This window comes from Marmota monax, unplaced genomic scaffold (genome assembly GCF_021218885.2).
Source record: "Marmota monax isolate L192 unplaced genomic scaffold, Marmota_monax_Labrador192_F-V1.1 WCK01_AAM20220418_F8-fsc00031, whole genome shotgun sequence".
Taxonomy (NCBI): Eukaryota; Metazoa; Chordata; class Mammalia; order Rodentia; family Sciuridae; genus Marmota; species Marmota monax.
In genome coordinates, this window is record NW_026695197.1 from 17,834,214 (window position 1) to 17,861,855 (window position 27,642).

Consider the following 27,642-nt stretch of genomic DNA (forward strand, 5'->3'; position numbering starts at 1 on the left):
CTGGAGTCCTGCTGGACTCTCCTTCTTAGAGCCCTTGGAACCAACAAGGCCCAGGGCCCAGTCTCAGTCCTTCCCCAACATATGCAGAGCCTATGCAAGAATACCAAAAGGGCCACCTGTCGCATGTCTAAATATTCAAACTGCTCATGAATCTGTGTTCCACCCTTCCACCTTGGCAAACATACCTTCAGAAAGATCTGGAAAGCCAGAATCTAGTTCAAATTCCCAGGCTCCTCGTAGTTCTGGACCAGAGAATCATGGTGGGGCAGAGCCAGTCTGCGGCCCTAACCCACAGCCATTCTCTTCTCTGCCACCCCTGACTCCATCCTGTCCTGAGAGGCCCTGCATCTGAATACCCGTCTACACACACCCTCCCTGTCCATCCTCCCCAACAAACGGCCACCCCAGGCTGTCCTTCCACTGAAGTGGTAGGGAGGTTCCTATGCCAACCTGCCCTGGGAAGCAGGACCCAGGAAAGAGTCCCAGTAGGTGCTAGAAGCAATCACCACCTCCCCTCCTCCCTCTCTTTTTCCTTCCTTTCCCATCTTAAGAATAAAAGGAAAAGGGTAAGGAACCATACATGTTATTGGTAGATGGGAAGAAGGGAAACCCACCCTGATCAAAGACCTTCAAGTAGCAAGAAGGACTGGTGTTCCACAGCCCCCAGCCCCAGCCCCACCATGCCATCCAAGTGGGACTCCTCACCTCCTTTTTATGAAGGCAGAAAGGAGGTGAGCCAGGAGGCTGAATAACCCTGGGACTTTTTGATGACAGAGGCCCAGGGTCAGCCTGCCAGCGCCCTGGGGCAGATTGCAGGGGAGGGAGCCTCCCCTCTCCCAGTCCTTTTCAGGCACCTGGAGCTCTTGGTCTGAAGGAGGAAGTAGAGCAGCGAGCCCTTGCTTCCCCGGGGTGTCCATTCTGCCACACTCACTATGTTCTTTCTTGTCTCATTGTCTCCAAACTGCTGCCCCCACAAAGGCCCACCGGCTTGGGCCATTCCAGGCCTTAGGAAATAAATAATGCACTTTTTCAGGGTATGGCTCCTGTAGGAGTCGTGTTGAAATGGAAAATGAAAATCCATGTTAATTAACACACACCCCAGCTATGCTGATCTGGTTGGACTAGGAGGGAGGTTAAGCCTGGACTGGCTTCTCGCACAGCAGGGAAGGCTCTGGTGTGGTGGAAAAGGCTCCAGGGCAATCTCTACAGCCCAGGGAGAGAAGGGTGTGGGCAACCCCTAGCCGGGAAAGCAGTCTCCAAGGTTTCCCAGGCCTCCGGTGGGTGAAGATGTGAATGAGTTTGCTAAGACCTGCAGAGGGCTGAGGTGTCAGAAGGAAAATGGCCAGAATGAGCTCAGTCTAACTAGACAACTACGTCCAGTGGCCTTGACTCGTTTTGCCTCTCGGGTTCTTAGGGGCAGTGTGGTGCAGTGGTCAGGGAGTTAGTGACCCTGGATTGCAGCATTGGCTCTGCCAGTGCTGACCCTGTAGTCTTGTCCTTACCATTTGCCACTTTGAGCTCAGGTACTTCATTTGCCAAAGACTACGTGGAGATGTGACACCACCCAGCATTAATGGAACTTGGCTGAGAATGGACATTTTTGAATCCTGGGAGCTGACCTACCCAGTGATCCTGTTGGGACGTAGGCTCTTCCCATTAGATGCACTGGCCTTCTGACAGTGTGGTGTCACGTTGTCCCAGCGTTGGGGTTTCCAGGCTTGGGCTGCCCTAGTCCATGGGGAGGTTTAGTGTAAATTAGACAAGGCATCCCTTCAAGACACTTCACTGCCACCTGCTGGACAATTGTTAAGATGTACACATCTACTGTGTAGTAAATATGCAAAATTCCTAGGGTGTGACTGGCACCCCTCAAATGTGCTAGTGTATAGCATGCAGCCTGCACAAGAGATCTTGGTAGCCCTGATTCTCTGGCCCTGTGGAGATTTTGTGGGAAATCTAATTTATTTTAAAAAATGACTTTTCTACTTAAGTTGATTTTTGACTAGGAACACAACTGATAAACATGGATGTGACAGCGATACATACCTCAAAAGACCAAATAATCTGAGAAGCCACAAGGCACCTATGTTACCAGGGTTCATGCTTTATTAATTTTTCAAGGAGGGGGGCTGACTCACTCTATCTTCCTTCCTCATTCCAGGAACCTATTTGTTTATTCTTTTGCTTTTGTTGTCAGGGTCAGAGTTCATGGTCAAAGGGAAGAACTATAGGATGAAAATGAGTTATAAATATCCCAGCAGGGAGACTTGTTGGGAAAATGGCTCTGCAGGTCTTGTCCATGCACTGCGTGTCTCCACTTGTTACCAGGAGAGGTGACATCAGCCTGTGCATCATTTCTCTGATGACCGGGTGTGGGCACCAGGGTGTGGGGCATGTCTGGTTGCAGTTGAAGCTGTCAGTCCCTGTTTTCCAGGAGAGATTGGAGCTCTGGTCCCCTTATTTGTCAGGCCCTTTCTGGGCTCATTTTTGGAGGGGAGTGGGGTTAGGTCATGTGGGCACCACAGTTCAAGGTTCCCATAGGCCGTGCCCAGAGTGTGCCCTGGAAGGAAAAGGATCAGGGTCTCTCCAGGGAATCCTCCTTCCATCAGTTTATGGAAATGCACGTGTGACTCATCCCCAGCCTTCAAACCTGAAAAGAGGGAGAGGGGTCATTTGCTTGCTTCCTGTATTCCCTGAGGAGCAGGAGGACAGAAGTCTGGCTGGTGCCAGCCCCCTGGGGTGACTTCAAAGCCTTTCTACCTGAAGGAGCCGCCCTTGTTTGTTGCTGGAGGCCTGAGTGGCTCACAGCACCCTGATGTCTTTCCATCCTGGGCGAGGAGCCGGGTGGCCAAGGCCAGGAGAGGGAGCCTGTGAGCCACAGTCAGGCCTAGTGACTCCTGCCAGGGCCACTTCTGGAGGCTGGTTGGACTGGGAAGACAGAGAACAGATGTCCACATAAGGAGGGGAGCTGGAGGTAGAGATGGGGTGGTCAGGAACAGGGGAGAGGGGAGAGCCAGGTGGCTGGGAGCTGGGGAGGAGGCCACTGGTAACTGACCTCTTTGTTTCTAAAATCTGTTCTCAGCGACTCTGACACTCAGTGGGTTGCATTGACCTCCTTAGTGCCCTGACAGGGCTCCCGGCAGGGGGACTGGCTTTCTGGGCCAGGCCACATGTGACAACATTGCCTCCTTGCTCTGTTCTTACATCCCTGTTGAAGCCCCAGTGCCACCTGGTGCTCAGAAGGGACCATCTGCCAAGGGTGTACCCCGTCATGCCCTTTCCTGACAATGTCCCCTTGTGCCCAGCTGCCAGCTCTATGGTGAGCTCAGAGGACCCTCAGGAGGGGCAAGGCGACAAGGTCCCTCCCAGGAGAGGGGGAAGGGCTGAGAAGGGGGCCTTTGCCCTGCTTACCCCAGGGCAGGTCTAGGATCAGATACGGGACTGCCGGGACTGCTGGGACTGCAATGGGGCAGGGGCAGGGTACTTCCTGTTGGCTTCTTCCTCCCTCATGGCCATTGGGAACTCTAAATGAGAGTCAGAGCCTTTTCTATGGACCCTCATTATTTCTCTGGCCCCTCATTTCTGAAGCCACCTGGTGTGGGAGGTGGGGGAGACCATGTGGCCCTGGACCAAGTTAATTTTGTGAACTCGTCCTGACTCTTCTTTTTGACCTGTGTCTATCTTCTGGCAGTTTTCTTTCTGGCCATAAGGAATAGGGACACGCACACATGCACGCATGCACACACACACACACACACACACACACACCCCTTTTCAGAAACCAGATGGAAGATGTAAGGGGCCATCTAGAAGACTCTCCTTCCCATGCAGGAACATACTCTCTAGCATTTTTGAAAGGCAGTGTTGAACCTTTCCAATGATGGGGAGCTCACCCTTTCACAAAGAACATCTCTTCTTCTTGGACCACTCTAGATGTTAGGAAGTCATCTCCCTCCATTTGGGCACCCCATTGTTTCCTGGATCCTCTTCCTATTATTTTGAATTGATCAAACTCTCGGCCAAACCCTTCTGCATCCATCACACATATAGAAGCCCCAAGGCCTGTTTTGATGTGTCCCTTAGGCTTATTCTGCAGGTAATTCTGTTTCTTTGGCCTGTCCTCTGAGGCCTCATCCTCCTCTCTCACTCCCTGTTATCGTTTAGATATGAGGTGTCCCCACAAAAAACTAATGTGTTAGACAATGCAGGGGTGTTCAGAGATGAAATGTTTAGATTATGAGAGCTGTAACCTACAGTGGATTAATCCATTTGATGGGCTAATAATTTGAATGAACTAGCTGGGTAGTAATTATTGGCAGGTAGGAGGAAGGTGGCTGGGAGAGTTCCCTTGAACTCTATCTGTTCCTGGATCCCTTCTTGCCTGCCCCACTCCCTTTCCCAGTTGCTAAGAGCTGAGCAGCTCTCCTCTACCACATCCTTCCGCCATGATGTTCTGTATTACCTTGGACCCAGAGTAGTGGAATTGGCCCATCATGGGCTGAACCTCTGAACCTTTAAGAGTCCAAAATAAGTTTCTTCTCTTCTAAGGTGTTCTTATCAGTTATTTTGGTCACAGTAATGAAAAGCTGATTAACACACCCCCCTTGTCCTTTAGCTGGAGGTCCTATGTCATCAGAACCCCAACATCTTGGGCCTGATGAAACAGACCCCACCTGCTGGGGCTCCCTGAAGTTTCCACCTGGCTGGGGCTAGGAGGCTTTATTCCTATGAAGATTTCAGAAGCAGCAGAGGTTGGGGGTTGCTGTGCCCCCTTCTCCATCTTCACCTTCTTCCCTTCGTGGATACTCCCACCCCCCATCCCCAGAATGAGCTTCACACAATTCCAGGAGGCCAAGGTATTGGAGTCCTATGGCCTCGTGTTCCTGCTCTGGGCGGTGCTTGTCCCTGAGCTTAAGGGGAGCCAGGGAACATGCTGACTTCACTAGAAGATTCAAGGGAAAGGCAGGTCATTTACCTGATAAGTAGTTTAAGTCATTTTTTGAAAGACATTATTTTTATATTAAGATAAATGCAAATGCTATGTCGTAGAGTGGAGAGGCCTGGATTTCAAAACCACAACAGGAGCAGGACCCGCCAGGAAGGCGGCTTCTGGCTATTTCATTAAACTTTAGCTTCCAGTCCCTCAACCAGCTGGGCCCCTTTGCTGAGGGGCATTTGGGTGGAGAATTCAGGAAAGTTCCTTTGGTTCAAGAGGTCGGGAAAGCGAGGCGCAGAGGAGGGGAGTGGTTAGTCTGAGGGTACACAACTCAGAAGAGTCAGGACTCAAAATCCAGACCTGGCCTCGTCCCTGTACCAAGAAATGCCGCATATGAAATGTCCACCACGGGGAGAGAGGGAATGAAAACAGAAGGGGCTCATAGTTAAAGTCCTCAGTTATCCAGAAAATGCTCCACGTCGAGTTGACCCCATCTAATGACAAATACATTTCCTTACCGCCTTCAGGATCTAGCATCCTCTGGTCGGAAAGAAGCTCAGGTGAGAAAAGGGAAAGAAGCCGACTCCACACCTGGGAATGAGGGAGACACCAACATGGCAGGGAGGTCAGCTGGAGGCCACTCGGGCACCGAGCCAGGCAACTGGTAGAACTGGCTGTAGGACCACAGTCAGCAGCCAGGACTTTCCCTTGCTCACACCCATAGGCTGCACCTGGGCATGAGTGTGCGTGCACGCACACACACACCCCTAGTGCTTGGGCTCACAGATACCTGAACACTTATGATCTAAGGGTGCTGCCCAAAGCTGAAATGTGGGAGAGGATGGAGAGCAGAGCTCCGGTCTCCCGCGTCCCCCCAAGCACCCAGATACCTGAAATGAGAATCCGAAGGGGGATAACAGACTTCCCCAGGAAGTGAGGCAAGCAGAGCTTGTGTTTCCTCAAACACTGTCCTTCAAATGATTAAATAAGGGTCAAAGGTTTATGTTTCTGTAAAGGTGTCTTGGACACTATTCTAAGTGTGGGACACTCAGTAGCCTAAACCTTAAGCACTGAACATCTACAGATTGGCTCCTTGTCCCGTGAACTTCCCACAGTCACATCTCACAGAAGTGCGACCCCCAAGAATGATTTAATCAAGTCAATGAATACTGTTTAATAAATAGGCCAGAAAATTAGCTGAGAGTTTGCTTGGTAGGATGCAGCGTGCGACCAAAGTTATGGAAGATTGTCCCTTGAATCACTAAGGCAAACTTTTGCTGAGTGTCATTTTACATAGAGCAGTCACATAAAAAGAGTTATAAATAGAAAAAATTCCAAAGTTCTCCCACAGAGAAATCAGAAACATTAAAAAAAAAATTGAAACAAACAAAACACATCCAACCCTCCCCCCCCCACGACCCATTTGCTTCAAGTTCTTGATCATACAGTACTTGACATCTTTGGATATTTTACAATATACAACTCCAAACTGCAGCCAAGAAAAAACAGAAAGAACTAACCAGTCATCTGAAAAATTGAGTTTATAAGAAGTCATTACCTTTACAAAATAAAAACAAAAGCCCCAACACCACCGGATTCCAATTTGTTCTTTTTTTTTTTTTTTAAGTTTGGTTCGGTCCCAGTCCCTTGGCTGATGGGAGGCATGAGCCGTGTTGGCTGGCAGGTCCCAGACAGAAGCATTGGAAATGGAGCCTGGAATCCCAGGTAGAGGACGGCAGGGGAGATAGGGGCAGGGTATGAGGCCATTCTGCCTGGCTGGAATGGCGGCTGGTGGCACAGGGAGGAATCTGGGAGTCTCTTCTGGGGAGCTGGGAGAGGGACAGAGTCTGTGGTCTTCTCTGGCCTTTTTGTTAATTTTTGTTATTTGTTCAGGAAAAAGCCAAGGCGATAGGAAGAGCCAAGTCTCTTGCAACCACAGCTCAGGGACTGGGGGCTCCAGCCCTGGGCCCTCTGGGCGGATGCACTGTCCTCTCTGGGCTACTGAGAAACCAAAGCAAACTCAGCAAGAAAAAGAAGGGAGGAAAAGGAGAGAGCAGTCAGGAAGGCACTGGGCCAGCAGAGCTGTCTTCCTTCTCAGGATCTGCCACCAACCCCAGAGCCAGGACAGGATGGGACATCCTAACTATGGGACATCCTTCAGGCCCCAAAGGCTACTGCCTTCCACCTTGAGCTCTTTTCTCAAAATGGGGATGGGGTCCAATATGGCAGCTTCATCCAGGAGGGTGGAGGAAGGGAGTGAGGGGCTCAAGCACAGCAAAGGGGCCATCACCAGCAACAGCAAGGCCCAGAGAGCCCCCAACTTGAGAAGCAAAGAGATGACCCCTGGGTAACTATGCGCTTTGTGTCTCTAGGAGTCAGGGTGAAGGTAGGCAGTTGCTAGGTGTTGAAAGCCGGCCCTAGCCCTTCAATTGGCCCCACAGGTCCCAAGAGATTCTGTACAGCCTTGGAGAGGGCATGTGGGGTGGGACAATGCTGACTGGTGTTCCCAGGGGTCCAGACACTAACAGTGGCCTGTAGGGAAGTAGGGAAATGTGAGCCCCCAGGGCTGCCTGTGGACAAGCAGTGAATCCGGCCCCACCTCTCTCTCATTCCCATCTAGTTGGGCCACATTTCTCACCTATGCTAACAGTGCTAAGATTGAAGTGGAGGTGATAATACTAAGTCCAGTAAGAGAAGCGGTTTCCCCAGGGACTTTGGGATGCAAGCCTTCTACAGTCTCAAGGATTCTCATTGGAAGGTTGGCGTGTATGAGTGTGGAGGTCAGGGAAGAGGACACTAAATCACCAACCCCTTTCATAGCAGGTGACACCGAGGCACAGAGGGTTGACCTGTCCAAGGTCACAGGATAGGGAAGAAAAAAAAAATGGGCCCAGACTCCAGTGGCCTGGTTCCTGGCTCTAGGAGGCCTCCTTGCCAGTAAGGCATTTCATTCTGGGTGGCAGGCAGGCATTTCTCTAAAGGATCCCAGGATGGCTAGAGACCAGGATACCATCCTCAGAGCAGGGCTGGGAGGGATCCCCCATAAGGCAGTGGGGACCCAAGCAAGATGTGTGCCCAGGACACTGCCCTCATTCCTGCCCACCTGGCCTGCCTTCCCACCAAGCAATCCCCTCCTTGTAGCTCTACCTGCTTCCAAAGTGTTCCTATGCACCCAGCCATGTGGCCCTCCTCTGTGGCATGGGCCCCTGTGAGTTTCTGTGCAAGACAGAGAAATAGCCAAGGAGAGGAGGCCCTGCTTCAGGATCCCTGGGAGGAGATGCCCATCTTAGACACCAGCAAAAGGGAGGTGGCTGCCTTGGAGGCCTGGAAATACAATCCTGCTAGTGTGTATTTTCTCATTTTCCCTTTGTGTTTGTGAAATAAAGGTTCAGACCCACTGGGTGGGGCAGGCTGGGCCTGCTGGGAGAGGGGACAGGGCTGGCCAGCTGGGGTTGACCAAGGCCAGCCTAGTTGTTGGCTTCTGAGATGGAGGCCACGTGGTTGAGGCCAGCGAGCCCTGGGAGGCCGGCCAGGCCCGTGGCCCAGGGGTCCGGCAGCGGGAAATAGGGCCGCGCGGCGGCCACGTTCTCGGCCAGCGCCAAGGCCAGGAGGCCGCCCGCGTTCCTCTCGGCCTCCAGCTGCGCGCGCCCGAACAGCTTCATCTGCGTCTCCTCGAACTGCCGCTCCAGCTCCTGCAGGCTCAGCGCGCCCTTGGGTGCCGCCAGGAAGTGCTTGGTGGGGCTGGGGCCCGGGAGGCACACGGCGGCGCCGCCCAGGTGGCCGCCCACCTCGCCCAGCGCAGGTGGCATCACGAAGGCCGCCTTTTCGGGCGCTGGGCCACCAGGGCCAAAGAGCAGGCTGGCGGCCCTCCAGGCGGCGGGTTTGCGGCCGCGCCGGGGCCGGGCCATGCGGCAGCTCTGGCGCTTGATGTGGCGGTGCAGGTGGTCGGAGCGCGTGAAGCTCTTGTAGCAGAACTCGCACTGGTAGGGCCGCACGCCCGTGTGGATGCGCATGTGGTTCTTGAGGTCGTAGTTGTGCACAAACTTGGCGTTGCAGTGAATGCACAGGTAGGGCCGCTCCCCTGTGTGCTTCCGCATGTGGATCTTCAGCTTGTCCTGCCTGCAATGCAGAAGCCGGGAGTCAGTCTCTGCTAGGAACACTCTTCAAGGCCCCTGACTTGCCCTTCTTCCAGAACCATCTAAGGCTCCCTATTGTCCTAGTGTCATAAAGCCCAGGAGTGGTGCACATGCTATGATCTACCTTCAACTAAGGCCACAAACTTCTGCCCCACTCCAAACACGTGTGGCTCCTCACCTGGATTAGAGGGATAGGGAAGGATCAGTGTCCTGTTAGACGCCCCTCCCAACTCCCTTTACACACCAGTACAGGTAATGAATCACTCCACTGTTATCAAAGGCCTGTCTTACATACGGGAAAATAGATTTGCTGGGGAAGATTTGTACCCCCCAAATCAGCATCTGGGCCTATCCCTCTGCTGTGCAGCAACTGCTCCCGATAATGGGTTGTACTTTAATCTCACACCCACTCTTTCCAAGCAACAGCCTTCCTTCTGGGCTCATCCTTGTACTTCTGTGGTTGGGTCTCTGTCCCATCCCAGCCCACAGGCTGTTGAGATCTGTTTGTCCTCAGCACTAATCTGCAGGCTCTAGAGGCCCGGCACACCTTGCTCAAGCCTCCTGCACTGTGGTTTCTTATCCTAAGCCCTGAGCTCTCTCCTCTTTGTCTGCAGACAATTTCAGGGTTTACAAAAGAGCCAGGTGCAGCAGGAATGCAGCCTAATCTTGGGCGAAGCTTTCTGGGATTTAGGAGTATTATTCAGAGGTAAGGCATGGCCTAGGTGGGGCTCCCATGGGGGTCTGGGAGCTCCTGCTCTATCCGCAGACCCTCACCAGTTTGCTGGGTGATCTTAAACAAGTTATGTAACTTCTTGGCACAGAGCAGAATTTAGGGCCAGACATCACTCCCCATTGTCTGGAGCCCATGAAGAGCCTGGGTTTGTGTGAGCTACAGTCAACACACCTCCTGGTGGTCTTGAAAGGAAAACTGGCATCCTGGGATTGTTTTCCTAAGGTCTGAGAGCTCAGCACAGCCTGGCCAAGGTGGAGGCAGCAGGGCGGGCGGGCTGCAGGAAGTCCTCTCAGGATTATTTTGTATTTTCCCCAGATGGCCAGGAGGCCAGGCAGCCTGCATATGGTTTCCCACCTCCTTCCCGCAGGTGTGGCTTGGGTGGAGTCTCTGCCTGTAATTTTAGGCTCAGCTTTGAGGTCAGAGCAGATGTAGATCCTAAGTATCCTCCCTAAAATGGCCAGATTTAAATCACCCTTGGTATAACCCCAGGATATAGCAGGAACTGCCTTGGTGTTCTGTGGCCACTAGAGGTCTCACTGGCTCTCATTAAAAAAAAAAAAAAATGTTCCGGAGGGATGGAGTAGGAGAGGAGAGAATCTTGTGAACCCTGGTGGTGGGAGGTGGACCAGAGAGCGGACTCTCCCTCCTGTGCTCACTGGAGGGCTGGGGGGCTTCTGGGAGGTGGGGAGGGAGAGTGCATAGTGGGTAGGGAGAGAAGGGGGAGGAAGAGGGCTTACTGATTGAAACAGGTTCTCCTCCACATACCAGACCCTCTTTTCTCCCATAACCTACCAGCCTTCCCTGCTGTGATTGCTGCAATACCCCTGCCCACCCCAGCTGCTCACCACCCTGGTGGTAACTGTAATGCAGACCATTGGAGATCTGAGCAGAAAGGGGGCCTTTAAGGGCATCCAAGTTTGTGGGTCCCAAACTTGGGTGTTGCCTGAGAACAAGTATCAAGACTTGATATGACAGAGTGCTGGGTGCCTCCCACAGCTCCTGATTCAGTTCTGGGGTGGACGAGGAGCATTTCTAACAAGTTGCCCGATGCTGCTGTGGCTGCTGGTGGTCCACGGACCCCACACTGAGAATCACTGGCCCCAGAAAATCCTTCACTCTGTAGGTGGCACACTGAGGCCCAGGGAGGGAAACTGGCTGAGATCACCAGAGGGTAATGGTGGAGCTGAGACTAGAACTCAGGCCTAGGAGCCAGGGCCTTTTTTCTCACCACATCTCTGTGAACTGTGCAAAAACGTAGAGATGTGGGGGGCAGAGTGCCATTTCTATCCCATAGTGTGCTTTCATTGTACTCTACAAATTCACCAAGGCTCTGATGGCCACATGGATGGTGGACTAGCAGGCTCACTTACTGGCTCACTCCCTCACCAGGCCTGGCAGAGGGCTCCACTCAGAACCATCAGTCACCTCATTTAGTCCTTACCCCAGCATTAGGATATGTGTGTATATGTGTGCACATATCCTAATATACACACAAATGTGTGTGTGTATGGGTTTTTTGTGTGTGTGTGTGTGTGGGAGGGTACCAGGAACTGAACAAAGGGGCACTCAACCACTGAGTCACATCCCCAGCCCTATTTTGTATTTTATTTAGAAACAGGGTCTCACTGAGTTGCTTAGTACCTTGCTTTGGCTGAGGCTGGCTTTGAACTTGTGATCCTCCTGCCTCAGCCTCCTGAGCCACTGGGATTACAAGTGTGTACCACCATGCCCAGCCTATATATGTGTATTTTAAAATCACTGTTACACACAGTTCATAGTATTGATTGTTTGGGTAACTCTCAAACAATAGATGATGTGAATGGTGAATCTTCAAATGTCTAGGGCCTCCCTGTAAATATCTACAACTTCTCTCAAACTTTCATTAGGGCATCTAAAATAAATCAGTGGCAGTGGAGGGCATCTTGATGACCCTTTGTTGAGTACTTGCTCTGGGCAGGTGAATGCACTATGTTAAAGACCCTGGAAAGGTTGCTATTTGGAGGCAAATATTTTCACCATAAGGACTCCTGGCCTGCAGCCTACGAGGGCTGGTCAGAAAGTACAGACTGCAACCATTGAAATAGGGCAGGGCGGGTGAGAGTAACCCCTCCCTGGGCAGAGCTGTCTTCCCCTGATGGAGAGTCCCGAGAGCTGGGTGAGGGGCGCAGAGAGCAGGCAGAGCTTAGGACAAGCCAGTCCTGGAAAAAATGCTAGAGATCATGGAGCTCACCAGGAGCACTGTCCCCATACTCAGATTTAGTGTCTGAGTCCCAGGGTCCAGGCACCGATGTCATCAGCAGTGCACTTCCCAGGACCCTGAAAAGGTCCCAGAACTTTGAAAAAGTTCCCAGAACCTGATGGAGTCCAACTCCCTTACTTCCAAGATAAGCAAGGACCAGATGGGGAATGGCATTCTAAGGTCACACAATCTCCTTCTTCATGTGATGACCTTTCCACGTGGATGTCCTGACAGGTGGGTTGGCAGAGCTTGGTCTGGATCAGGAGTGCCCCAAAGAGCCAGACCAGGTTCACTGCCTTGGACCTGTTCCCTGACCTGTAAAGTGGGAGCCGGTCTGTACCATTTAACCTCTGGTGTTCCAAGAGTGTTTGCATTTGGGTAATGGGGATTTGAGGAATCTCTTTCCCATCCTGTTTTGTCTGGTTGGCTCCATGCACGAAGCTCTTCTATTCTTGCTTCTCTGTGAATTTGGCCTGCTTACGAGCAGTGTGAGTTCTGCTGGGATATGCTCAAGCAAGGGACTCAGGCAGTGAGTGGGCTCTTAGTTATCTCTTCCTGGGGTCTGATTTAAAGGTCCCAGTCTCCCACTGGCCTTGTGCTAACTTATCCCTTAGCTTGGAGTTGAAAGCTCTTTTAAACTCTCTCTGCTCCGCTTTGCAGCATCCCCCACCCCAGCACTGAACCTACGTGCTGCATGGATTATGCTGTTCTCTCAGGCCACACTCTAGCCAAGCTTGCATCTTGGAACACCTGCCTGCAGAACTGGACTGTTGATCCCCCAGTACAGAGCCAGCCACAGGATGGAGGCTCTTATAAACCCTGGCTCCTTTCCCTGGGGCCTATCTGGTGTTTGCACACTGATCCTCCATCCTGGGGGCTCTCCCAGAAGGTCAAGGCCAGGTATCAGTGTGCTCCTTCCTTCCCAGCCCTAAACCCCCTGTTTCAGCCCTCTACCACCCTGCACCCAATTCCTTCATCTCCTAGTTGACTCTTGCAAACTGCCCTGCTGGATGCCTCATGCTCCAAATCCCCCTGATGCTTTGAGGTCAAACTCAAGTGTAGTTCTATGCTTTCCACCCAGGGCTGTTGTGCAGCTCCCTGATTTTCCATGCATCTGTTGCCTAAGCATTGCCCTTTGAGTCAGGTTACCTGAGGGACAAAGTGGGAGCAACTAGAAAAGATGAGGTGGCAGTGGCTCTTCTTCTGTCCCCTGGTAGTCTCATATGTGTCAGCATTGCCCTCCCAGTGGGTCAAGAGCCAAGGAGGACCAATACGTCACACAGGCATTGCCTGAGGCCCTGCTCCAACCTCCAGCACTCCTGATAGATGAGAACACCTGTCCAGAGGCTGTCTTGGCAAGGCCTGCCTTTACCTTGCATGTGTGTGCTGTTTCCAGGACAAGGGCCACTGTGTGGCTGACTCCTTGCATGCACACACTGCTCATCCCTGCCCCTCCCCACCAGAACCAGAAGCAGCAAGTGATACAAATTCTAGCAAATGCAAAAAGCTCCAGACCTCACGGACATTCCCCTTAGTACTGATTGTCGCATGGCTCAGGTGCTTGCTTTGGCCGTGAAGGCCAAATGGAATCAGGAAACTGGGAGTGACCTTAGGGGGCATCTATCTACCCCCATAAGTTTCACCTGGGAAACTGAGGCTGAGAGAGGGTGACAGAGTTAGCAGAAGCAGAACCAGGCCCTGAACCTGGGCCTCCTGATGACCACTCTGGTGCTCTTTCCAAAGTCCCACAATCCACTGAGAGATACTGGGCCCTGCATGCATATATTCATTCAGTGACAGTTACTCTGCATGGTGCTTCCTGCAGCCTTCACCCAGCACCTGGTAAGGAGGGTGCTGGAACCCGCTTTGAGAAGCACTTGTTGGGTGCTCTTTTGTACGTCACAAGGTGCCCAACACTGAGCATAGGCACAGTGAGTGCCAGTTACATGCGTGTTGATGACCAGTGACCAGCAGGGCTGATTCCAGAACTCCCCAGCCCTAGGTCTGAGCCTCCTCCCTGACCTTCATTCTGCTCATCTGCCATCTCATTCCACTTTCCTGCCGCAGAGGCCGGCCAGCATCACGGACTCCATCTGCAGCCCCAATTCCAGCTCAGTGTCAGGAAAGATGAGTGAGTCCTCAGGAGACTTCCAAAAAGGCTCCCAGGCAGGGCCATGTCTCCTCTCAGACTTCCTGGTACTGGATGGTCTGGGATGGTCTGAGACCACCTCTCCTCCTGCTAAGACATGACCTTATCTTAACAAGGTTCCCAGAACTGCTGGGAGGGGGCAGGCTGGAAAGAGGATAAAGGAAAGAGAAAGCCGGGCCTTGTTTGGAGAGCTGGCAGCTGCCCCGGAGCAGAGGGTGGTCAGCATTGGGCTAGAGGCTGGGTAGGGGTGGGAGGTGTGCCGGCTGACAGTGGCAGCCCTGGGGATGTTGGAGGGGATTGTGAGGAAACTGTTCATCACAGAGTAAATTTGTTCACAGTGGAGGTCGCCCATCCTTTCCCAGGGTGGCGTGGCCTCTGTGGGACCTCTGTTGGGTATTGGGTCAGGGCGGGTCTCTTTCTGGTCTTGAACACTTCTGCGTTCTCTACTCTTCTGGCAGACACAGCTGGGACACCTATGTGAGCCAGGCTGTGGGTGGCATGCAGGGGCTGCAGGAGGGAGATGGCCTGTCCACTCTGTAAGAGTTCCTGGCCAAAGGGTTAGGTGGGCAGGAGGCAGGTCCCCATGGCCTGCGATCAGGGACCCATGTGGCGGGAAGTGAGAGGAGGGTCAGTTCCCACTGGCAGTGACGGCTGCAGTTGGGACAACAAGGTGTGCAGGGGCCGCCACCCATAGTGACTGTAGACAGAAAGGGCCACCAAGCACAGCAGTGTCTCTCGGTATCTTCATGGGCCACATGCTCCCTGTTCTTCAGGGGCCATCGTAGGTGTCACCTCTGGCAGAGCCCCACAGTCCTCACCTTTGGCTCCGGCTGCCACATCCTCTGGGAGTAGAGGATGAAGAACTTTTGGGGAGAGGGCTGGGGTGATCTTGGTCCGGACTACCGCTGACCTTGTCCTGAGCTCTTTCTCTGTCTTGAGTCTGACCTGAGCGGGACGGGTTGGGGCAGGAGCTTCGGCCGGCTCCAGCCTTTTTCAGGAGGGAAATGGTGCCTTGGATTAGGCCCAGGCCCCCATCCCCTCCCCTCACCAGGGAACGAGCTCCCTAATGAACACAGGCTTGGGAACACCTGGCACACAGAGGTGGAGGCACTCAGAGCCCAGTGACTACCAGGGGACCACAGCAGGTGGGGACAGCAGGGGGGGCTGTAGAAACAGTTTGGGTGAAGCCTGTGATCCCCTGCCTAGGGGTATTTATATCTAGAACAGATCAGTGGTGAGGCAACTGGTGGGACTGGCCAAAATCTGGAGCCACCTAAGAGGTGAGGTTTCCGACACCAAGGAGTAGACAATACCATGGTGGGGAGGACCTCCTCTCAGAGGCCAGCAGCAGGCAGGGCCTCAGGGTGGTCCCTTACATCCCTCTCTTGGGTGTGACTGCTGAAAGTATTAGGAAAGATGGCCGTAGGATGTGGACATCCTGGGAATTGGCATTTGGGACGCATAACTCAGAGCCTGGGCCAAAGGGCCACCAGGCAGGGGAAGGGCAGCTGTCTCCAAGACCATGGGATGGATTAGAGGTGGGTCAGAGGACTGAGCTCCTCCCAGCGTTGAGGAGGGAGGAAATGAGGTCTTGCGAGAGAGACTGGAGCTCTACTGCAATTCAGGAAGGACCCCAACCCCAGGCGGGGAAACAGTGTCCCAGAGGAGGCCTGGAGGGCAGAGTGTCAGGTCCCTCTCAGCCCTTGTGGGGGCCAGTCTAGTCTTGGCCTTGCGAGGGACTCTGGGAATCCCAGCCACCAGTGCTAAAGAGCCTCCAGGTGGGGAGGAAGGGGAAGGCGTTATGGATCGTGGCAGGGAGTCAGCCAAGAAGCAGGGCCCGTGGAAAAGCTGCAAGGTGACTTGGCCTCAGGGAGGAAGACTTCAATCCGGAAAGGCCAGACTGGGACTCTTAGAGGACAGGAAAGAATCCTTCCGGGACAGTCCTGGAGAGGCAGTGGGAAGCCAAGGAGGGGCGGTTCTGAGGAATGTGTGGGTAGGGGTGAGGAGCAGGCTGCGCAGCAGCAGCAGCCCACGGTGAGAAATACCGTCCCTGATGGGAGCAGGCCAGAAAAATCTCTCCACCCCTTCTGCCCCCTGACCCTGGGCTTTCTCTGCTCCTGGGAGAGGGGGGCCCCCAGGGCTTGTCTGCTCTTTTTCCGGAGGGTCAGGGCCCAGTGGGAGCCAAGTGAGGGGAGGTCTGGTGGGGGCTGGAGTGCAGCTGCAGCCGCTGGAGGCGGGCCTGGGGCCCAGATGGTCATCCGCCTGCAGAGCAAGAGGAGCAGGAGTAACCAAGGGCTGCCAGGGCAGATGGCTGGGTGGCCGGAACTGCCCCAGGGCTGATGTGGCCTGGAGGAGTAGGAAGACACAGAGGCCACCCTAAGTGACCATCAGGAGTATGTTGCGGGGAGCATTCTGGAGCGCCACCCTTCAATAGAAAACAGCATCACTGCTCAAACCAGGAGGCCTACTCCCAGAGAATGTTCCAGTGGCCCAGAGAGGGTGAGAGGTCTGTCTTCAGTGACTGGCCAAGTTTTAAACTTTCCCTAGGGAAGTCAGGGCCCACACACTGGCCAGACCTGGGTGGACCTCACAGAGGGCTGATGGCAGAAAGGCCCAGAGAGAAGGAGACGGGGAAGAAAAGGACCAGGGGGCTCTGGGTGCCAGGTGGGTTCACTGTGTGGTACCCTGAGAAACATCTCCCATTGAAGCCATTGGCCTGGGTGTCCCCTGAAGGGAGAGGTGTTGCCAAAGTCAGCCACCTGCCAAGGGACAGGCACAGGAAGTTAGGGATGGGAGCTGGCTGGGCAGAGGGGTGCCCCGGGCTGATTCTAGGCTGGCTTTGCAGATCTGGTCTGGCTTTGAAGTTGTTCCCAAGGGCCTTGGAGACCAGGTTGGAGCAAGGCCCTTACTGAAGATGAATGAATTATACTTGGGTTGGCTTCCTGTGAGTTCTGGTTTACCTCCCTCCTGTCACTCTGTGCTTTGGTTAACACCTTGTTCTGCTGCGCTAGCCTGGCTCTGGGGGCGGGGGGGTAAGTGAAACCAGGAGAAGGCAGGGGTGAAAAGTGGGGACTGCACTGCCCACGGGAATCCCAGCCACCAGTGCTAAAGAGCCTCCAGGTGGGGAGGAAGGGGAAGGCATTATGGGATCGTGGCAGGGAGTCAGCCAAGAAGCAGGGCCTGTGGAAAAGCTGCAAGGCGACTTGGTGTCAGGGAGGAAGCCCTGGGGTCAGCATTGGCAGGTGGCTGAGCCTGTCAACAGTGAGCGGCTAAGGGGAAGGGGACACATCCTGCAGATTTCCCCTCCCCTGTACCTGGAGGCATCTGGGGCAGACTCTGGGGTTTACCCCACAGAAGCAGCTGTAAAAGCTCCCTTGGAAGCCATCAGTAGTGTCCTTCAGAGCCACAGAGCTGTTTCAGCAATGTCATTTGGACTGGAACATATTTCTGAGTTCCCACCCAAGTCGCCCCAACAGCAGGTCTCATCACTTTACAGACTCATCTTGTTTTTTTTTTTTTTTTTTTCTGGAAAAGCACACAGTCCTGCACTGGATATCCACCCTGAACCAAAAGTTTCACTCTGTCCTCAAAGGCCAGAGCTTTGGGCCCACGGAGGAAAATCAAAGGAATGAACTCCAAATAATTCCCAAAGGCACATTTTCAAGAGAATGTGGGGTGATGGTGGTGACATTAAAATAAGTGTGGGGGGGGGCTGTCAAGGTGAGCTCTTTGAGGGGTCAGTGGCAGTGGGGAAGGACTGGTCTAGTAAGCTATGGTTGCAGGATAGGTATCACCAGGCTCTGTCTACATCCGACACAGTGAAGTGACCAAGCCCCAGGGCCAGACCACTTATCTGAGCTTCCCTACTGTGGACATGGCTGAGATCAGTCTCACACCAGGGAACAACAGTGGCACCAACAAAATAGGAAAGACAGAGAAGGAACGGGATATAGCTTTCCTATGTTCATGTGTGAATATATAACCAGTGGAACTCCACATCATGCACAACCACAAGAATGGGAAGCTATCTCCATGTATGGATGTCAAAATACATTCTGTCATGGGTAACTAAAAAGAACAAATAAAACACAAAGAAGGAAGAAAACAATGGCACCATCAAGCTGTATATTCCCCAAATGAGGCCTTCCAAAACCTAGCAACGGACAGAGCTGACCTCCCATCATCCCACCTGTCAGTTTTGACCACAAAAGTTGCTGCACAAAGTACATGACACATGTTTGCTGAATGGGATGGTGTCCCTGAGAGACCAAAAATTTACAGTGTATTGACTTCAAATCTTATAACAGTGTAAATTAATACTTCTTTCAACATGGAAAGGCAAAGGAGGGAACACTCAGGGAGCCCTGTCCTGTAAGGATGAAGGAAGGGCCTACAGGGGTCTCTGCAGTCTCCTGGTCACAGACTTTGACGTTCTACATGGACTGGGGTTCAAGTTGCCTATCATTTTCTAGCTGCACACATAAGGGGCCAGCTAGTCACCAGGAAGTGGGCTGGAAACAAAGGTAATTGTGCCTGCCTGTGTTCCCAGGACCCTTAGTGTGCAGGACATGCTTAATAAAGAAGGACTGTGGGGGCTAGGGTTATGGCTCAGTGGTAAAGCATTTGCTTCACCTGTATGAGGCCCTGGGTTCCATTCTCAGCACCATATATAAATCAATGAATAAAAATAAAAAAATGTCCATCAACAACTAAAAAAACTTAAAAAAAAAAAAAAGAAGAAGGACTGTGGCTTCTCCAAATGAAACACCAGAGCTGCACCCCTCTGGGGAGCCCAGCCTGGGTTCTGTGGATTTGCAATGGTAAAGGAGACAGGGAAGCCATGCAAACCGGGTGCTGAGGCTCTTCACCCTGGAACAGCTCAGCTCTGACTTGACTCACATCTTAAACTTCCACCTAAAATATGAGAACATATTTTAGCTCCCTAAAGGGTTTGGAAGTCATGACACCAGGTAATGCCTAGCATCCGGCCTAGCAATGAACTTGACATGTGACCAGGATCTAGCTGGGGCTCTCTCTCCATCCCTGGCTCTCCATGCCTCTGGCCCTGTCCCCAGCAAACCGTCACCCTGCCCCTGCTGCAGCTGCGCACCTGGTGAATCGGACCTCGCAGATGTTGCACATGTATGGCTTCTCCCCGGTGTGGGTCCTCATGTGCCGCGGCAGCTTCCCGGCCCCCATGATGACTTTGTGGCAGATGGGGCACTGCTGAGATGCCTTGGGCTTCAGCTTGCGCTCCTCCACCAGTGGCCAGGGTGGGAAGAGGCTCCCCAGGTGGGTGGCACTCAAGAAGTTGAGATAGGCACCGTAGTCGTTCTCTGCCTTGATGGGGCCTAGTGGTCCCCCAGGCAGGTCAGGGAACATGTCCTTGAAGAAGTCGCTAGGGAAGGGTGGGGGAGGGGGCGGGGGCAGCTCTTCTTTCTCTTCCTCCTTGATCTTCCGGTTTTTGATGACCAGATCCAATGGCCCACTGTCCATTGGCTGCTCAGGCAGCTGGGCAAAGGCACCAAAGTCTCCCGGCCAGAGGTGTGGGAAGAAGTCCGGGGCAAACGGAGATAAGGAGGGTCTCCGGTCAGGGATGTTGGCTTTGGGGTACAGGTTCTCCCTCAGCAGAGATTCGATGGAGAAGTCCCGGATCACCCCTAGATGGCCAGGGCTGCCGGCCTGGAAGGAGTCCGGGAAGTCCCTGGGTGTGTCTGAATAGGCCTTCTCCGTGAGATGGTCCGTCTTGGAGGGGCTTTGGTGGCAGTTGATGTCCTGGGGGTCAGGCAGGTTTTCTTGGTCAGCAAAGTCCTCCGTATCGTCGTCGTCCTCCTCCTCTTCCTCCTCCTCCTCCTCTTCGTCCTCCTCGTCGTCGTCGTCTTCGTCGTCGTCGTCATCCTCCTTGTCGTCCTCCTCGCCGCCCTCGCCGCCGGGCTCCATGATCTCCAGGCACACGTTCACGATGCACGGGATCTCCAGCATCCGGGCGGCGTTGAGGATGTGCTTGACGTTGGAGGCGGTGATGGTGAGCGTCGAGGTGTAGGCGAACTCCAGGATGGCGGCCAGCGCCTCGGGCTGCACGAAGTCGATCTCGTACACGTAGGGCTGGCTGGCTAGGCTGCCGGCCGTGAAGAGCTTCTTGAAGTACTTGCTGCAGGCGGCCAGGACCGAGCGGTGCGTGCGGTACTCCTGCTCCTGCACCACCAGGAGCACGTCGCAGAGCAGGCCATCGTGCCGCTGCTCGTTGAGGCTGCACAGCACCTCGCTGCTGTGGTTGGGGAAGGGAATGCCGATGAGCTCGTCAATGCCATTGGCCATGTTCTCCGCCCGAGCCCTGCGGACACGAAGAGGGAGGCGGTTAGCGAGCACTGCCGGGGAGGGCTCCGTTGGGACTCTGGACCCCCTGCTCCCCCGCGCCCTCGGCTCGGCCCAAGGCTCATCCTGCAGGAGAAAGCCAGCCCTCCTCTCTCTGGGCTTGGCCAAACCTCACCTGCAGTTCATAGCTCGGCTCAAGCTGGCGCTTCTCTCTGTGCCCTTGGACTCTTGGAGCCAGTGTCTCCTGGGCACTGCTTAGCAAAGGCCACAGAGACTCCTGGCGGGTTTGAGTCACCAAATTTCACTTTGTAAATGTGGAGCTGGGAATGCCAGCATGAACGACCTCCTGAGAGCCAGCTATTCCATCCTCCCAGGGCACAGGGTCCACCTCCCATACAGGACCACTGGGTGCCTCTGCTGAGGAAACGCTCTGGTTGTCTCACAAGTCCTCAGACTCCTTAACAGACTCCCATTTTGCACTGGATCCCAGGAAGCCTAAGACCAATTTTATGGCTCATTATCAGCGAGTGAGTGGAGCCTCCTGGCATCTGTTTGGTCACCTGCCCCTTCTCCCGGCTTCACTGTAGCTGATGGAGTTTCCTTTCATTTGCAAAACTTGATCTTTTTGTCTTTTAAAACTAACATCTTATCTATGTCTGTCTGTTTCTGTTATAAATAAACACTTGAAACCCACATAGATGCAAGCGCGTTGCTAATTAATTTATCATGTCTGGATTCTGCTAGCCTCCCAGTTTTATAAACCCCCGAGGGAAGAATCTTCTTCTGAGACCCCCTTTGTCATTATGGGTGATCCTGCCTGATGGATGGCTTGACTTAGCATTTTCAACTGTAGGATGGTATAAGACTGCACCTCTACACCACCCTGTTTTTCACTTTCAGTACAGTATTCAATAAATTATATGAGATATTCAACACTTAATTATAAAATCGCTTTGTGTGAGAGGACCTAGCCTGCTGTAGGCTAATATAAGTGTTCTGAACGTGGTTGAGGTAGGCCAGGCTGAGCTATGATGTTTAGTAGGTCAGGTGCAGTAAGCTCATTTTGACTTAACATATTTTTAACTTATAATGCATTTATTGGGATGTAGCTCCATCATAAGCAAGGAACATCTGAATATATGTTTAGTTTGAAGTGTGGCCAGTTATGGCCACCAGGAGAGGAGGGCAGGACAGAGATTGATTGGCATCGCCTCCTTTCAGGAAGCACAAGTTCCAAGCTATTGACACTTGCAATCTGATGAAAATTGGCTCATGCAGGAGCAGGTAGGGTCCTTACACTCATGGCAATGACTGCAAGTGGCCCATGGATGAATCCTAGCAATGGCCTGATCCTTATCTTGGTACAAATTAAAATGAGCAGAAAAGATAAAGAAAGACCTGTAAGCCCCATGTGTCAGTGGGAATAGCTCTGGGGATCCCCACACCTGTGTCTTCTGGGAGTTTCAGCCCTGAGACGGCAGAGGGAGGGGAAGGGAGGAGTGAGAAGTGTCAGGCTCATAATAAGGAGGCACCAGGAGCTGGTGGCCGTGCAAGGTGCTGGGTGCTTCTCCCCTATGAGCATTGGGCATTCTGGGCCTTCCCTAGGCAATTTCACCAGGCCAGTGCTCAGGAGGCCTCCCAGAGCTAAGGCTTCATGCTTCCCACCTACTTATCTTTAAAAGGACCAGAGACCCCACTTGCCCTGCCTTTGGTCCCTAAATAAGCATTCGGTACTCTCCCTGTGCCAAAACACTGACCTAGGCTCTGAGGATGCACAGAGAGCAAACCAAGAAGGTCCCTGCTCTGATAGGGCAGGGCAACCCTGAGGACAACAGAGCATGCCTCACCAAAGAGGGCATACAGATGGGAAAGAAGTCATCTCCTTTGAAAAGATGTTTCTGGTTGTTAGTCATCACAGAAGTGGAACTTAGATATTGCTACATACCTCTTAGAGTGGCTAAAATTTTAAAAAGTGAAAACACCAAGTACTGGTGAAGATGTGAAGATGGATCACTCATACATTGCTGGTAGAAAGGCAAAATGGCCCAGCCACTCTGGAAAACACATCACAGGTTCTTAGAAAACCAAATACGTAACTATCACAAGACCCTGTGATTGCATTCTTGAGCATTTACCCCAGAGAAATGAAAACTGTGGTCCACACAATAACCTCTACAAAAATGCACAGATCTGCTTTATGCACAACAGCCAATAACTGGAAATGACCCAGATACCCTTCAACAGGTGAGTGGCTGAGCACACTGTAGTGCATCCTGAGGATGGGTCAGCAAAGAACAGGAGCATGCGGCCACCTTGATGACTCTCCATGGGATTATGCTGAGCAAAACAAGACAGTTCCATTGGCTACACAGTGCATGATTCCATTTATGTGACATTTTGGGAATGACAATATAATAGCAATGGAGAAGAGATGAGTGGGAGAAAATAGATGTGGCTCTAAGAGCCACAGGAGGGGGTCCCGTGGTGCTAGAAATGTCCTGTAAGTTGACTGGATGCATATCAGTGTCCTGGTCCATCTGATACCATGATTTTGCAAGATGTTACCACTGGGGAAACTGAGCCAAGGGCACATGGGATGTTTCTGTATTGTCTTTCACAAGTGCATGTGAACTAACAGCCAGCTCAAAATAAAAAGTTTAGTTTTAAAAAGTAAATGATAGAAAACAACCCAAATCAATCAATTATTTTCCCTACCCTGATTTCTATCCATCATCTATCTACTGCAGGATATGAGGTGTGGGGTGTGGTAGGAACTATTTTACCCAGGGAGGTCAGTGGAGGCTTCCTGGAGGAAGCATCATTTGAACTAAGACCTAGAAGACGAGAAGGACCCCGCCTTGGGTCACTGCAGGGAACAGGGTGGGAAGGCCCACCAGGGTGCTCTTGGTCTGGAGGCAGCAGGGTCTCTTCTGTGTGGCCCCATTTAACTCGATTTTTCCACTTCTCTATTTCTCTGGTGGCTCTGAGGGGCCATGCCTGCACACATCCCCTGGGGCTTGTGTGGGACTCACTGAAGGATGCTTCTCCTTCACTCTGACCAGAGAGGGTGTCCCTAGGCCATATGCTTCAATGAGCTGTGCTGTAGAAAGAGCTATGGGCTGCTTCCTACCACCTAGAGTAGGAGATGAACTCTTGGGGGCTCCCTCCTTTCCCTGCACCCCAGGCCTGATCCTCACTCTAGCAGTGGGAGCTGGAGGAACTAGGGCAGCCTGCATGGCTGAATACCAGGTGGCTCCTTTAGGACTGCTCTGCCCTAAGAGGGTGACTTTGTGGGCAGTTGGACGGGAGGCCAGCAGGCTGCCCATCTAGGATCTGGATCAGAGGGGCGCTCAAGTCCAAACTACATTTAATTTTGAATGTGTGGAGTCAGAAGCGGTATGACCTCCTATGCAGTGAGCAAGGGGACCTGAGGTCACCTGTCCTTGGGCCCCAGCCCTGTTTTAGATATTGAGGACCTATGAGCAGACTGCAAAGAGAGTGCAAGTTCCCCCGGTCAGCACCTTCTGTCTTCGGGCCAAGTGCTGGCCCTAAGCAATGGTTCCTGGATGAAGTGTCAGGACCACCATCTGCCCTCGGGCCTCCTCACAATACAGGGATCAAGCACCTCCTGTGATCACTCCCACTATACAGATGAGGGGTGGCGTGCAAGGATCTGAGCTTTGAGCCACAGTCAGCTCCAGCCCCTGCCTCTGGCAGCAAGGGTAACCATTTGTCTGCTGTCACCCATGAGTGGCCTGGACTTTGGGTGAAGCGCTCAGGGACACCTATGTGGCAGAGGTTGGGAAACACTGGAGACAGCAAGAGTTGAGTGGTCCTGCCTTCCAGGGAGGCTGAACAGGCAGGGCAGTGGCTGACTGAAGGCCCCCAGGCAGCCTTAGGGGTGCAGCTTGAAGACACCCCGAGCCCAGGCTCCAGCACTTCTCACAGTCTCAGGGAGGAGCTCTTCTCCGAGCCCTAGACAGAGCTACTGGTTCCCCAGGAAGGTCCCCTGCTCTGTGGCAGTGGCAAGGCTCTGCTAGGGAAAGAGTATGAGGGAAGGGAGGAAAGGAATCCGAGGCTCAAATTCTCCATTCCACCTTTTGAAAACAGCTGTGCTTGGCAGTCACACGGATGGGGTGCTTGGCCACAACCCCCCCGTTCATGGATCCCAGATGTACCTCTGTGCCCCTATTCTTCAATTCCCAATCATAAATTCCATTCTCAGCCTTTAAGCCTTTGCTCACGCTAGGCTCCTGCCTCCAACAAATGCACCTCCAGAACTCCACATCCCACCCACAGTCCAAGGTCCCACTCCGATGACCACTTCTCCATCCCTCGGTTCAGATGCTAGGCCTCTCCAGCCTTTGATCTCCTGAACACTTGATGATCCCTGTCATTTATTTGATTCTGTCTTGTACGGTAACTGGTTTTGTATGTGTTTGGGCATCTTTGTTAGATTATAAGCTGCTTGAGGGCAGATAGTACCTTTAAATGATGGCATTCAGCTGGTGAAGGTCTATGGCAAGGTTGTCCTTAGCCACACTAAAATGAACTGTTGTATGCTGTTCACAATGGTACTCTATCTATTAGAAGATAGTAGTGGCAGATTCAAAGATGGTCCCCAGTGATTCTTGCCTCTTGGTGGCAAGGTTTTGTGTCTTCCCCTCCCACATAACTAAGAATGACCTGTGTGACCAATAATCTTTGGAAGTGGTGATATGTGACCTCTGGGGTGGGGTCAGGAAAGATATCATTGTTTCAACTTTGCTCTCGTTGGATCATTCATACTGTGGGAACTAGTGGCCATATTGGGAGGATGCTCAAGCAGCTATCTGGAGAAAACCATGTGGCACAGAACTGAGGTCTTCTGCTGACAGCCAACATGTCAATTGTGTGAGGAACCCATCTTTTGAGTGGCTCCTCCAATAGTACTAGAGTTCTGGTAATGGCAGCATTGACTGTAGCCTCATGAGACACATGGGACCAGAGCTGCTCCATTCAGCTTCTCTTAAATTTCTGAGTTTCAGAAGTAGTGAGAAAATAAATATTTATTCTTGCTTTAAACCACTAAGTTTCAGAGTTATTTGTTATGCAGACACAGGGCACTGCTCATTTCACAGACATTATAAATTTGTGATATTTATCATGACAATTTTCTGGCAGATGGCCGGTTAATGTCTCAGCCTAACAAAATCAGCGTATTACAACGTTTCAGTAGATGAAAGCAAATTTATTGAGGAGGTGATATCTTTTTCTAGTTCCCACAAAGCCACCCTATGGGGAGCAGGGTTCTGAATGTCAGAGTGGCCTTCTCCTCTGAGAAGTCTGTGAGTGAAATGCCCCTTCCACTATTAGGTAAAAAGCCAAGGTCAGTAAAACCCCAGGGAATTCGTTCTTTATGGGGAGCTGAGTTTTATTGCTTGCCAGGCACTTATTCCTTTAAAAATGATCATGTTTGAAAACCTTCTTTTGGAAAATTTCTTAGGCTTTTCTCTGCTTTTTTAAGCAGAGGAGTCAGAACCCACTGGTGCTCTGTCTCACTGCATGATAACTGTGCCTGAGCCCACTGAAGGATGGCGTGGGCTCAATGCCCCCCTCTCTGAGCTTCTGCAGCAAAGTCTCTACTTGGCACTTAGAATCAGGAAACTGTAGCTGTGTGGTTTTCAGGAGGCCCCTCCAACTCTCTGGTCTTCTGTTTTCTCATCCTGCCATTGGATGGTTGTGAGAAATCTGATAACACACGCATGCATGTCATTGTGACCAAGAAGAACTCAAGGAGGGGTAACAGGCCCTGGTCAGCCTGGACTTGAAGGCTGGTCTTCCCAGCAGCAACTTCTCACTGTATCTTGGTTTGTGGTCTTTGTTCCATTCCTGGAGGAACAGATGTAACCATGGTAGCTAGAGCTTGTTTTTCCAGGCTGAGACTAACCCCGGGGCCACTGGGGCTGGGAGGGGTGCGCTGCGGTCTGAAGGCAGGCGGGGGCTGCCACTGACTGTTTCATTGTCTTTTGGGGAAGAAGTACCTCCGCCCTATGCTCTGAGAGCTTCCCTGGTGACCCTAAGATTCCCATGCCCCGATGGGGCCGGCAGACAGCAGTGTCCCAAAGCGGGTGCCATGCCCCTCCCCGCTTTCCTGCCCAAGCCTTCCACCCCCTTCCCTCTCATGGTCGAAGCTCGGGCAGTCTGTCTCCAAGAATAACATGCACAGGGAAAAAAAAAATTTAAACATTCAGGCGTTAGCGCTCGCGCATGCACACACACACACACACACAAAACCCTCTCCACAGCTTATAGAGGCTTGATGCAAAATATAACCTCTAGAAAGAAGAGGATAGAAAAATACATGTACAGTACGTCAGAAAGGAAGGAGAAAGAAGGAAAGAGCAGAAAAGGATCTCAGAAATGGAAGAAAGAGGAAAGGGGAAGAGTGACAGTGGGGTGGACGTCTTCTTAGGTATGACCACGATGGCAGAGGACACAAGGCCTAACTTAGCCTGTCCTTCCACTGCGGTGGAAAGTTCTGGAACCCAGGCAGGTCCAAGTAACTTTGTCTGACAAAGACAGGGCCTTGGGTTATTCCACTATAAAATGAGAGCATCTGCTTTGTCATAGAGAGATGTGTTCCCTTCTTTCCCTTCCGTGGGGTCATTTATAATCATATTAATACTAGCTACAAATACCAAGTACCTGTTACATGGCGGTCACCAAACCTCTAACACTTCCTCAACTAGCATACCTCTGGAAGGTGGGCATTTTTACCAGAACCTCCAATGAATGGATAAATAGGCAGAGAGAAGGCAAGGGATGTGCCCAAGACACACAGCCAGGGAGCATCTGAGCCAGGATCTGAGCCCTGGTGCATTTGGTGTCAGAGCCCACAGTCCTGCCCCTTCACCGTGCTGCTGCCTCCTAAGTCCACCTTGGGGACAGAGGGATTTGAACTCTCCCCTGCAAAGACTGGCTTTTACTCTAGGGTCTGAGCAAAGCCAGGCCTGAGGGATGTGTCCTAGAGGACCGAGGCGCACACTGCAGGTGACTAAAGGGGAATGGAGATGAGTGGAGAGTGAACATGAGAGGTGTGGACGGTGCTGGGCCCTGTGGGTTGGGGGACCAGGGCAGGCATCCAGGAGTAGG

At 52.4% G+C, this 27,642-nt stretch overlaps 1 protein-coding gene across 3 annotated transcripts in view; it reads right to left on the reverse strand.

The window, feature by feature from the left end:
* Positions 1-6,085: 6,085 nt before the first annotated feature.
* Positions 6,086-27,642, reverse strand: part of Zbtb7c (zinc finger and BTB domain containing 7C) — a 323,330-nt gene continuing 301,773 nt past the window's right edge. For all 3 annotated transcript variants that reach the window (XM_046428418.2, XM_046428420.2, XM_046428421.2), the window contains 2 exons: positions 19,304-20,527; positions 6,086-9,055 (listed from right to left, as the gene is read on the reverse strand). In XM_046428418.2, coding sequence (XP_046284374.1) covers positions 8,404-9,055; positions 19,304-20,511 — 1,860 coding nt within the window. In that variant the 5' untranslated portion in view covers positions 20,512-20,527 and the 3' untranslated portion in view covers positions 6,086-8,403. The remainder of the gene's footprint in view (positions 9,056-19,303; positions 20,528-27,642) is intronic.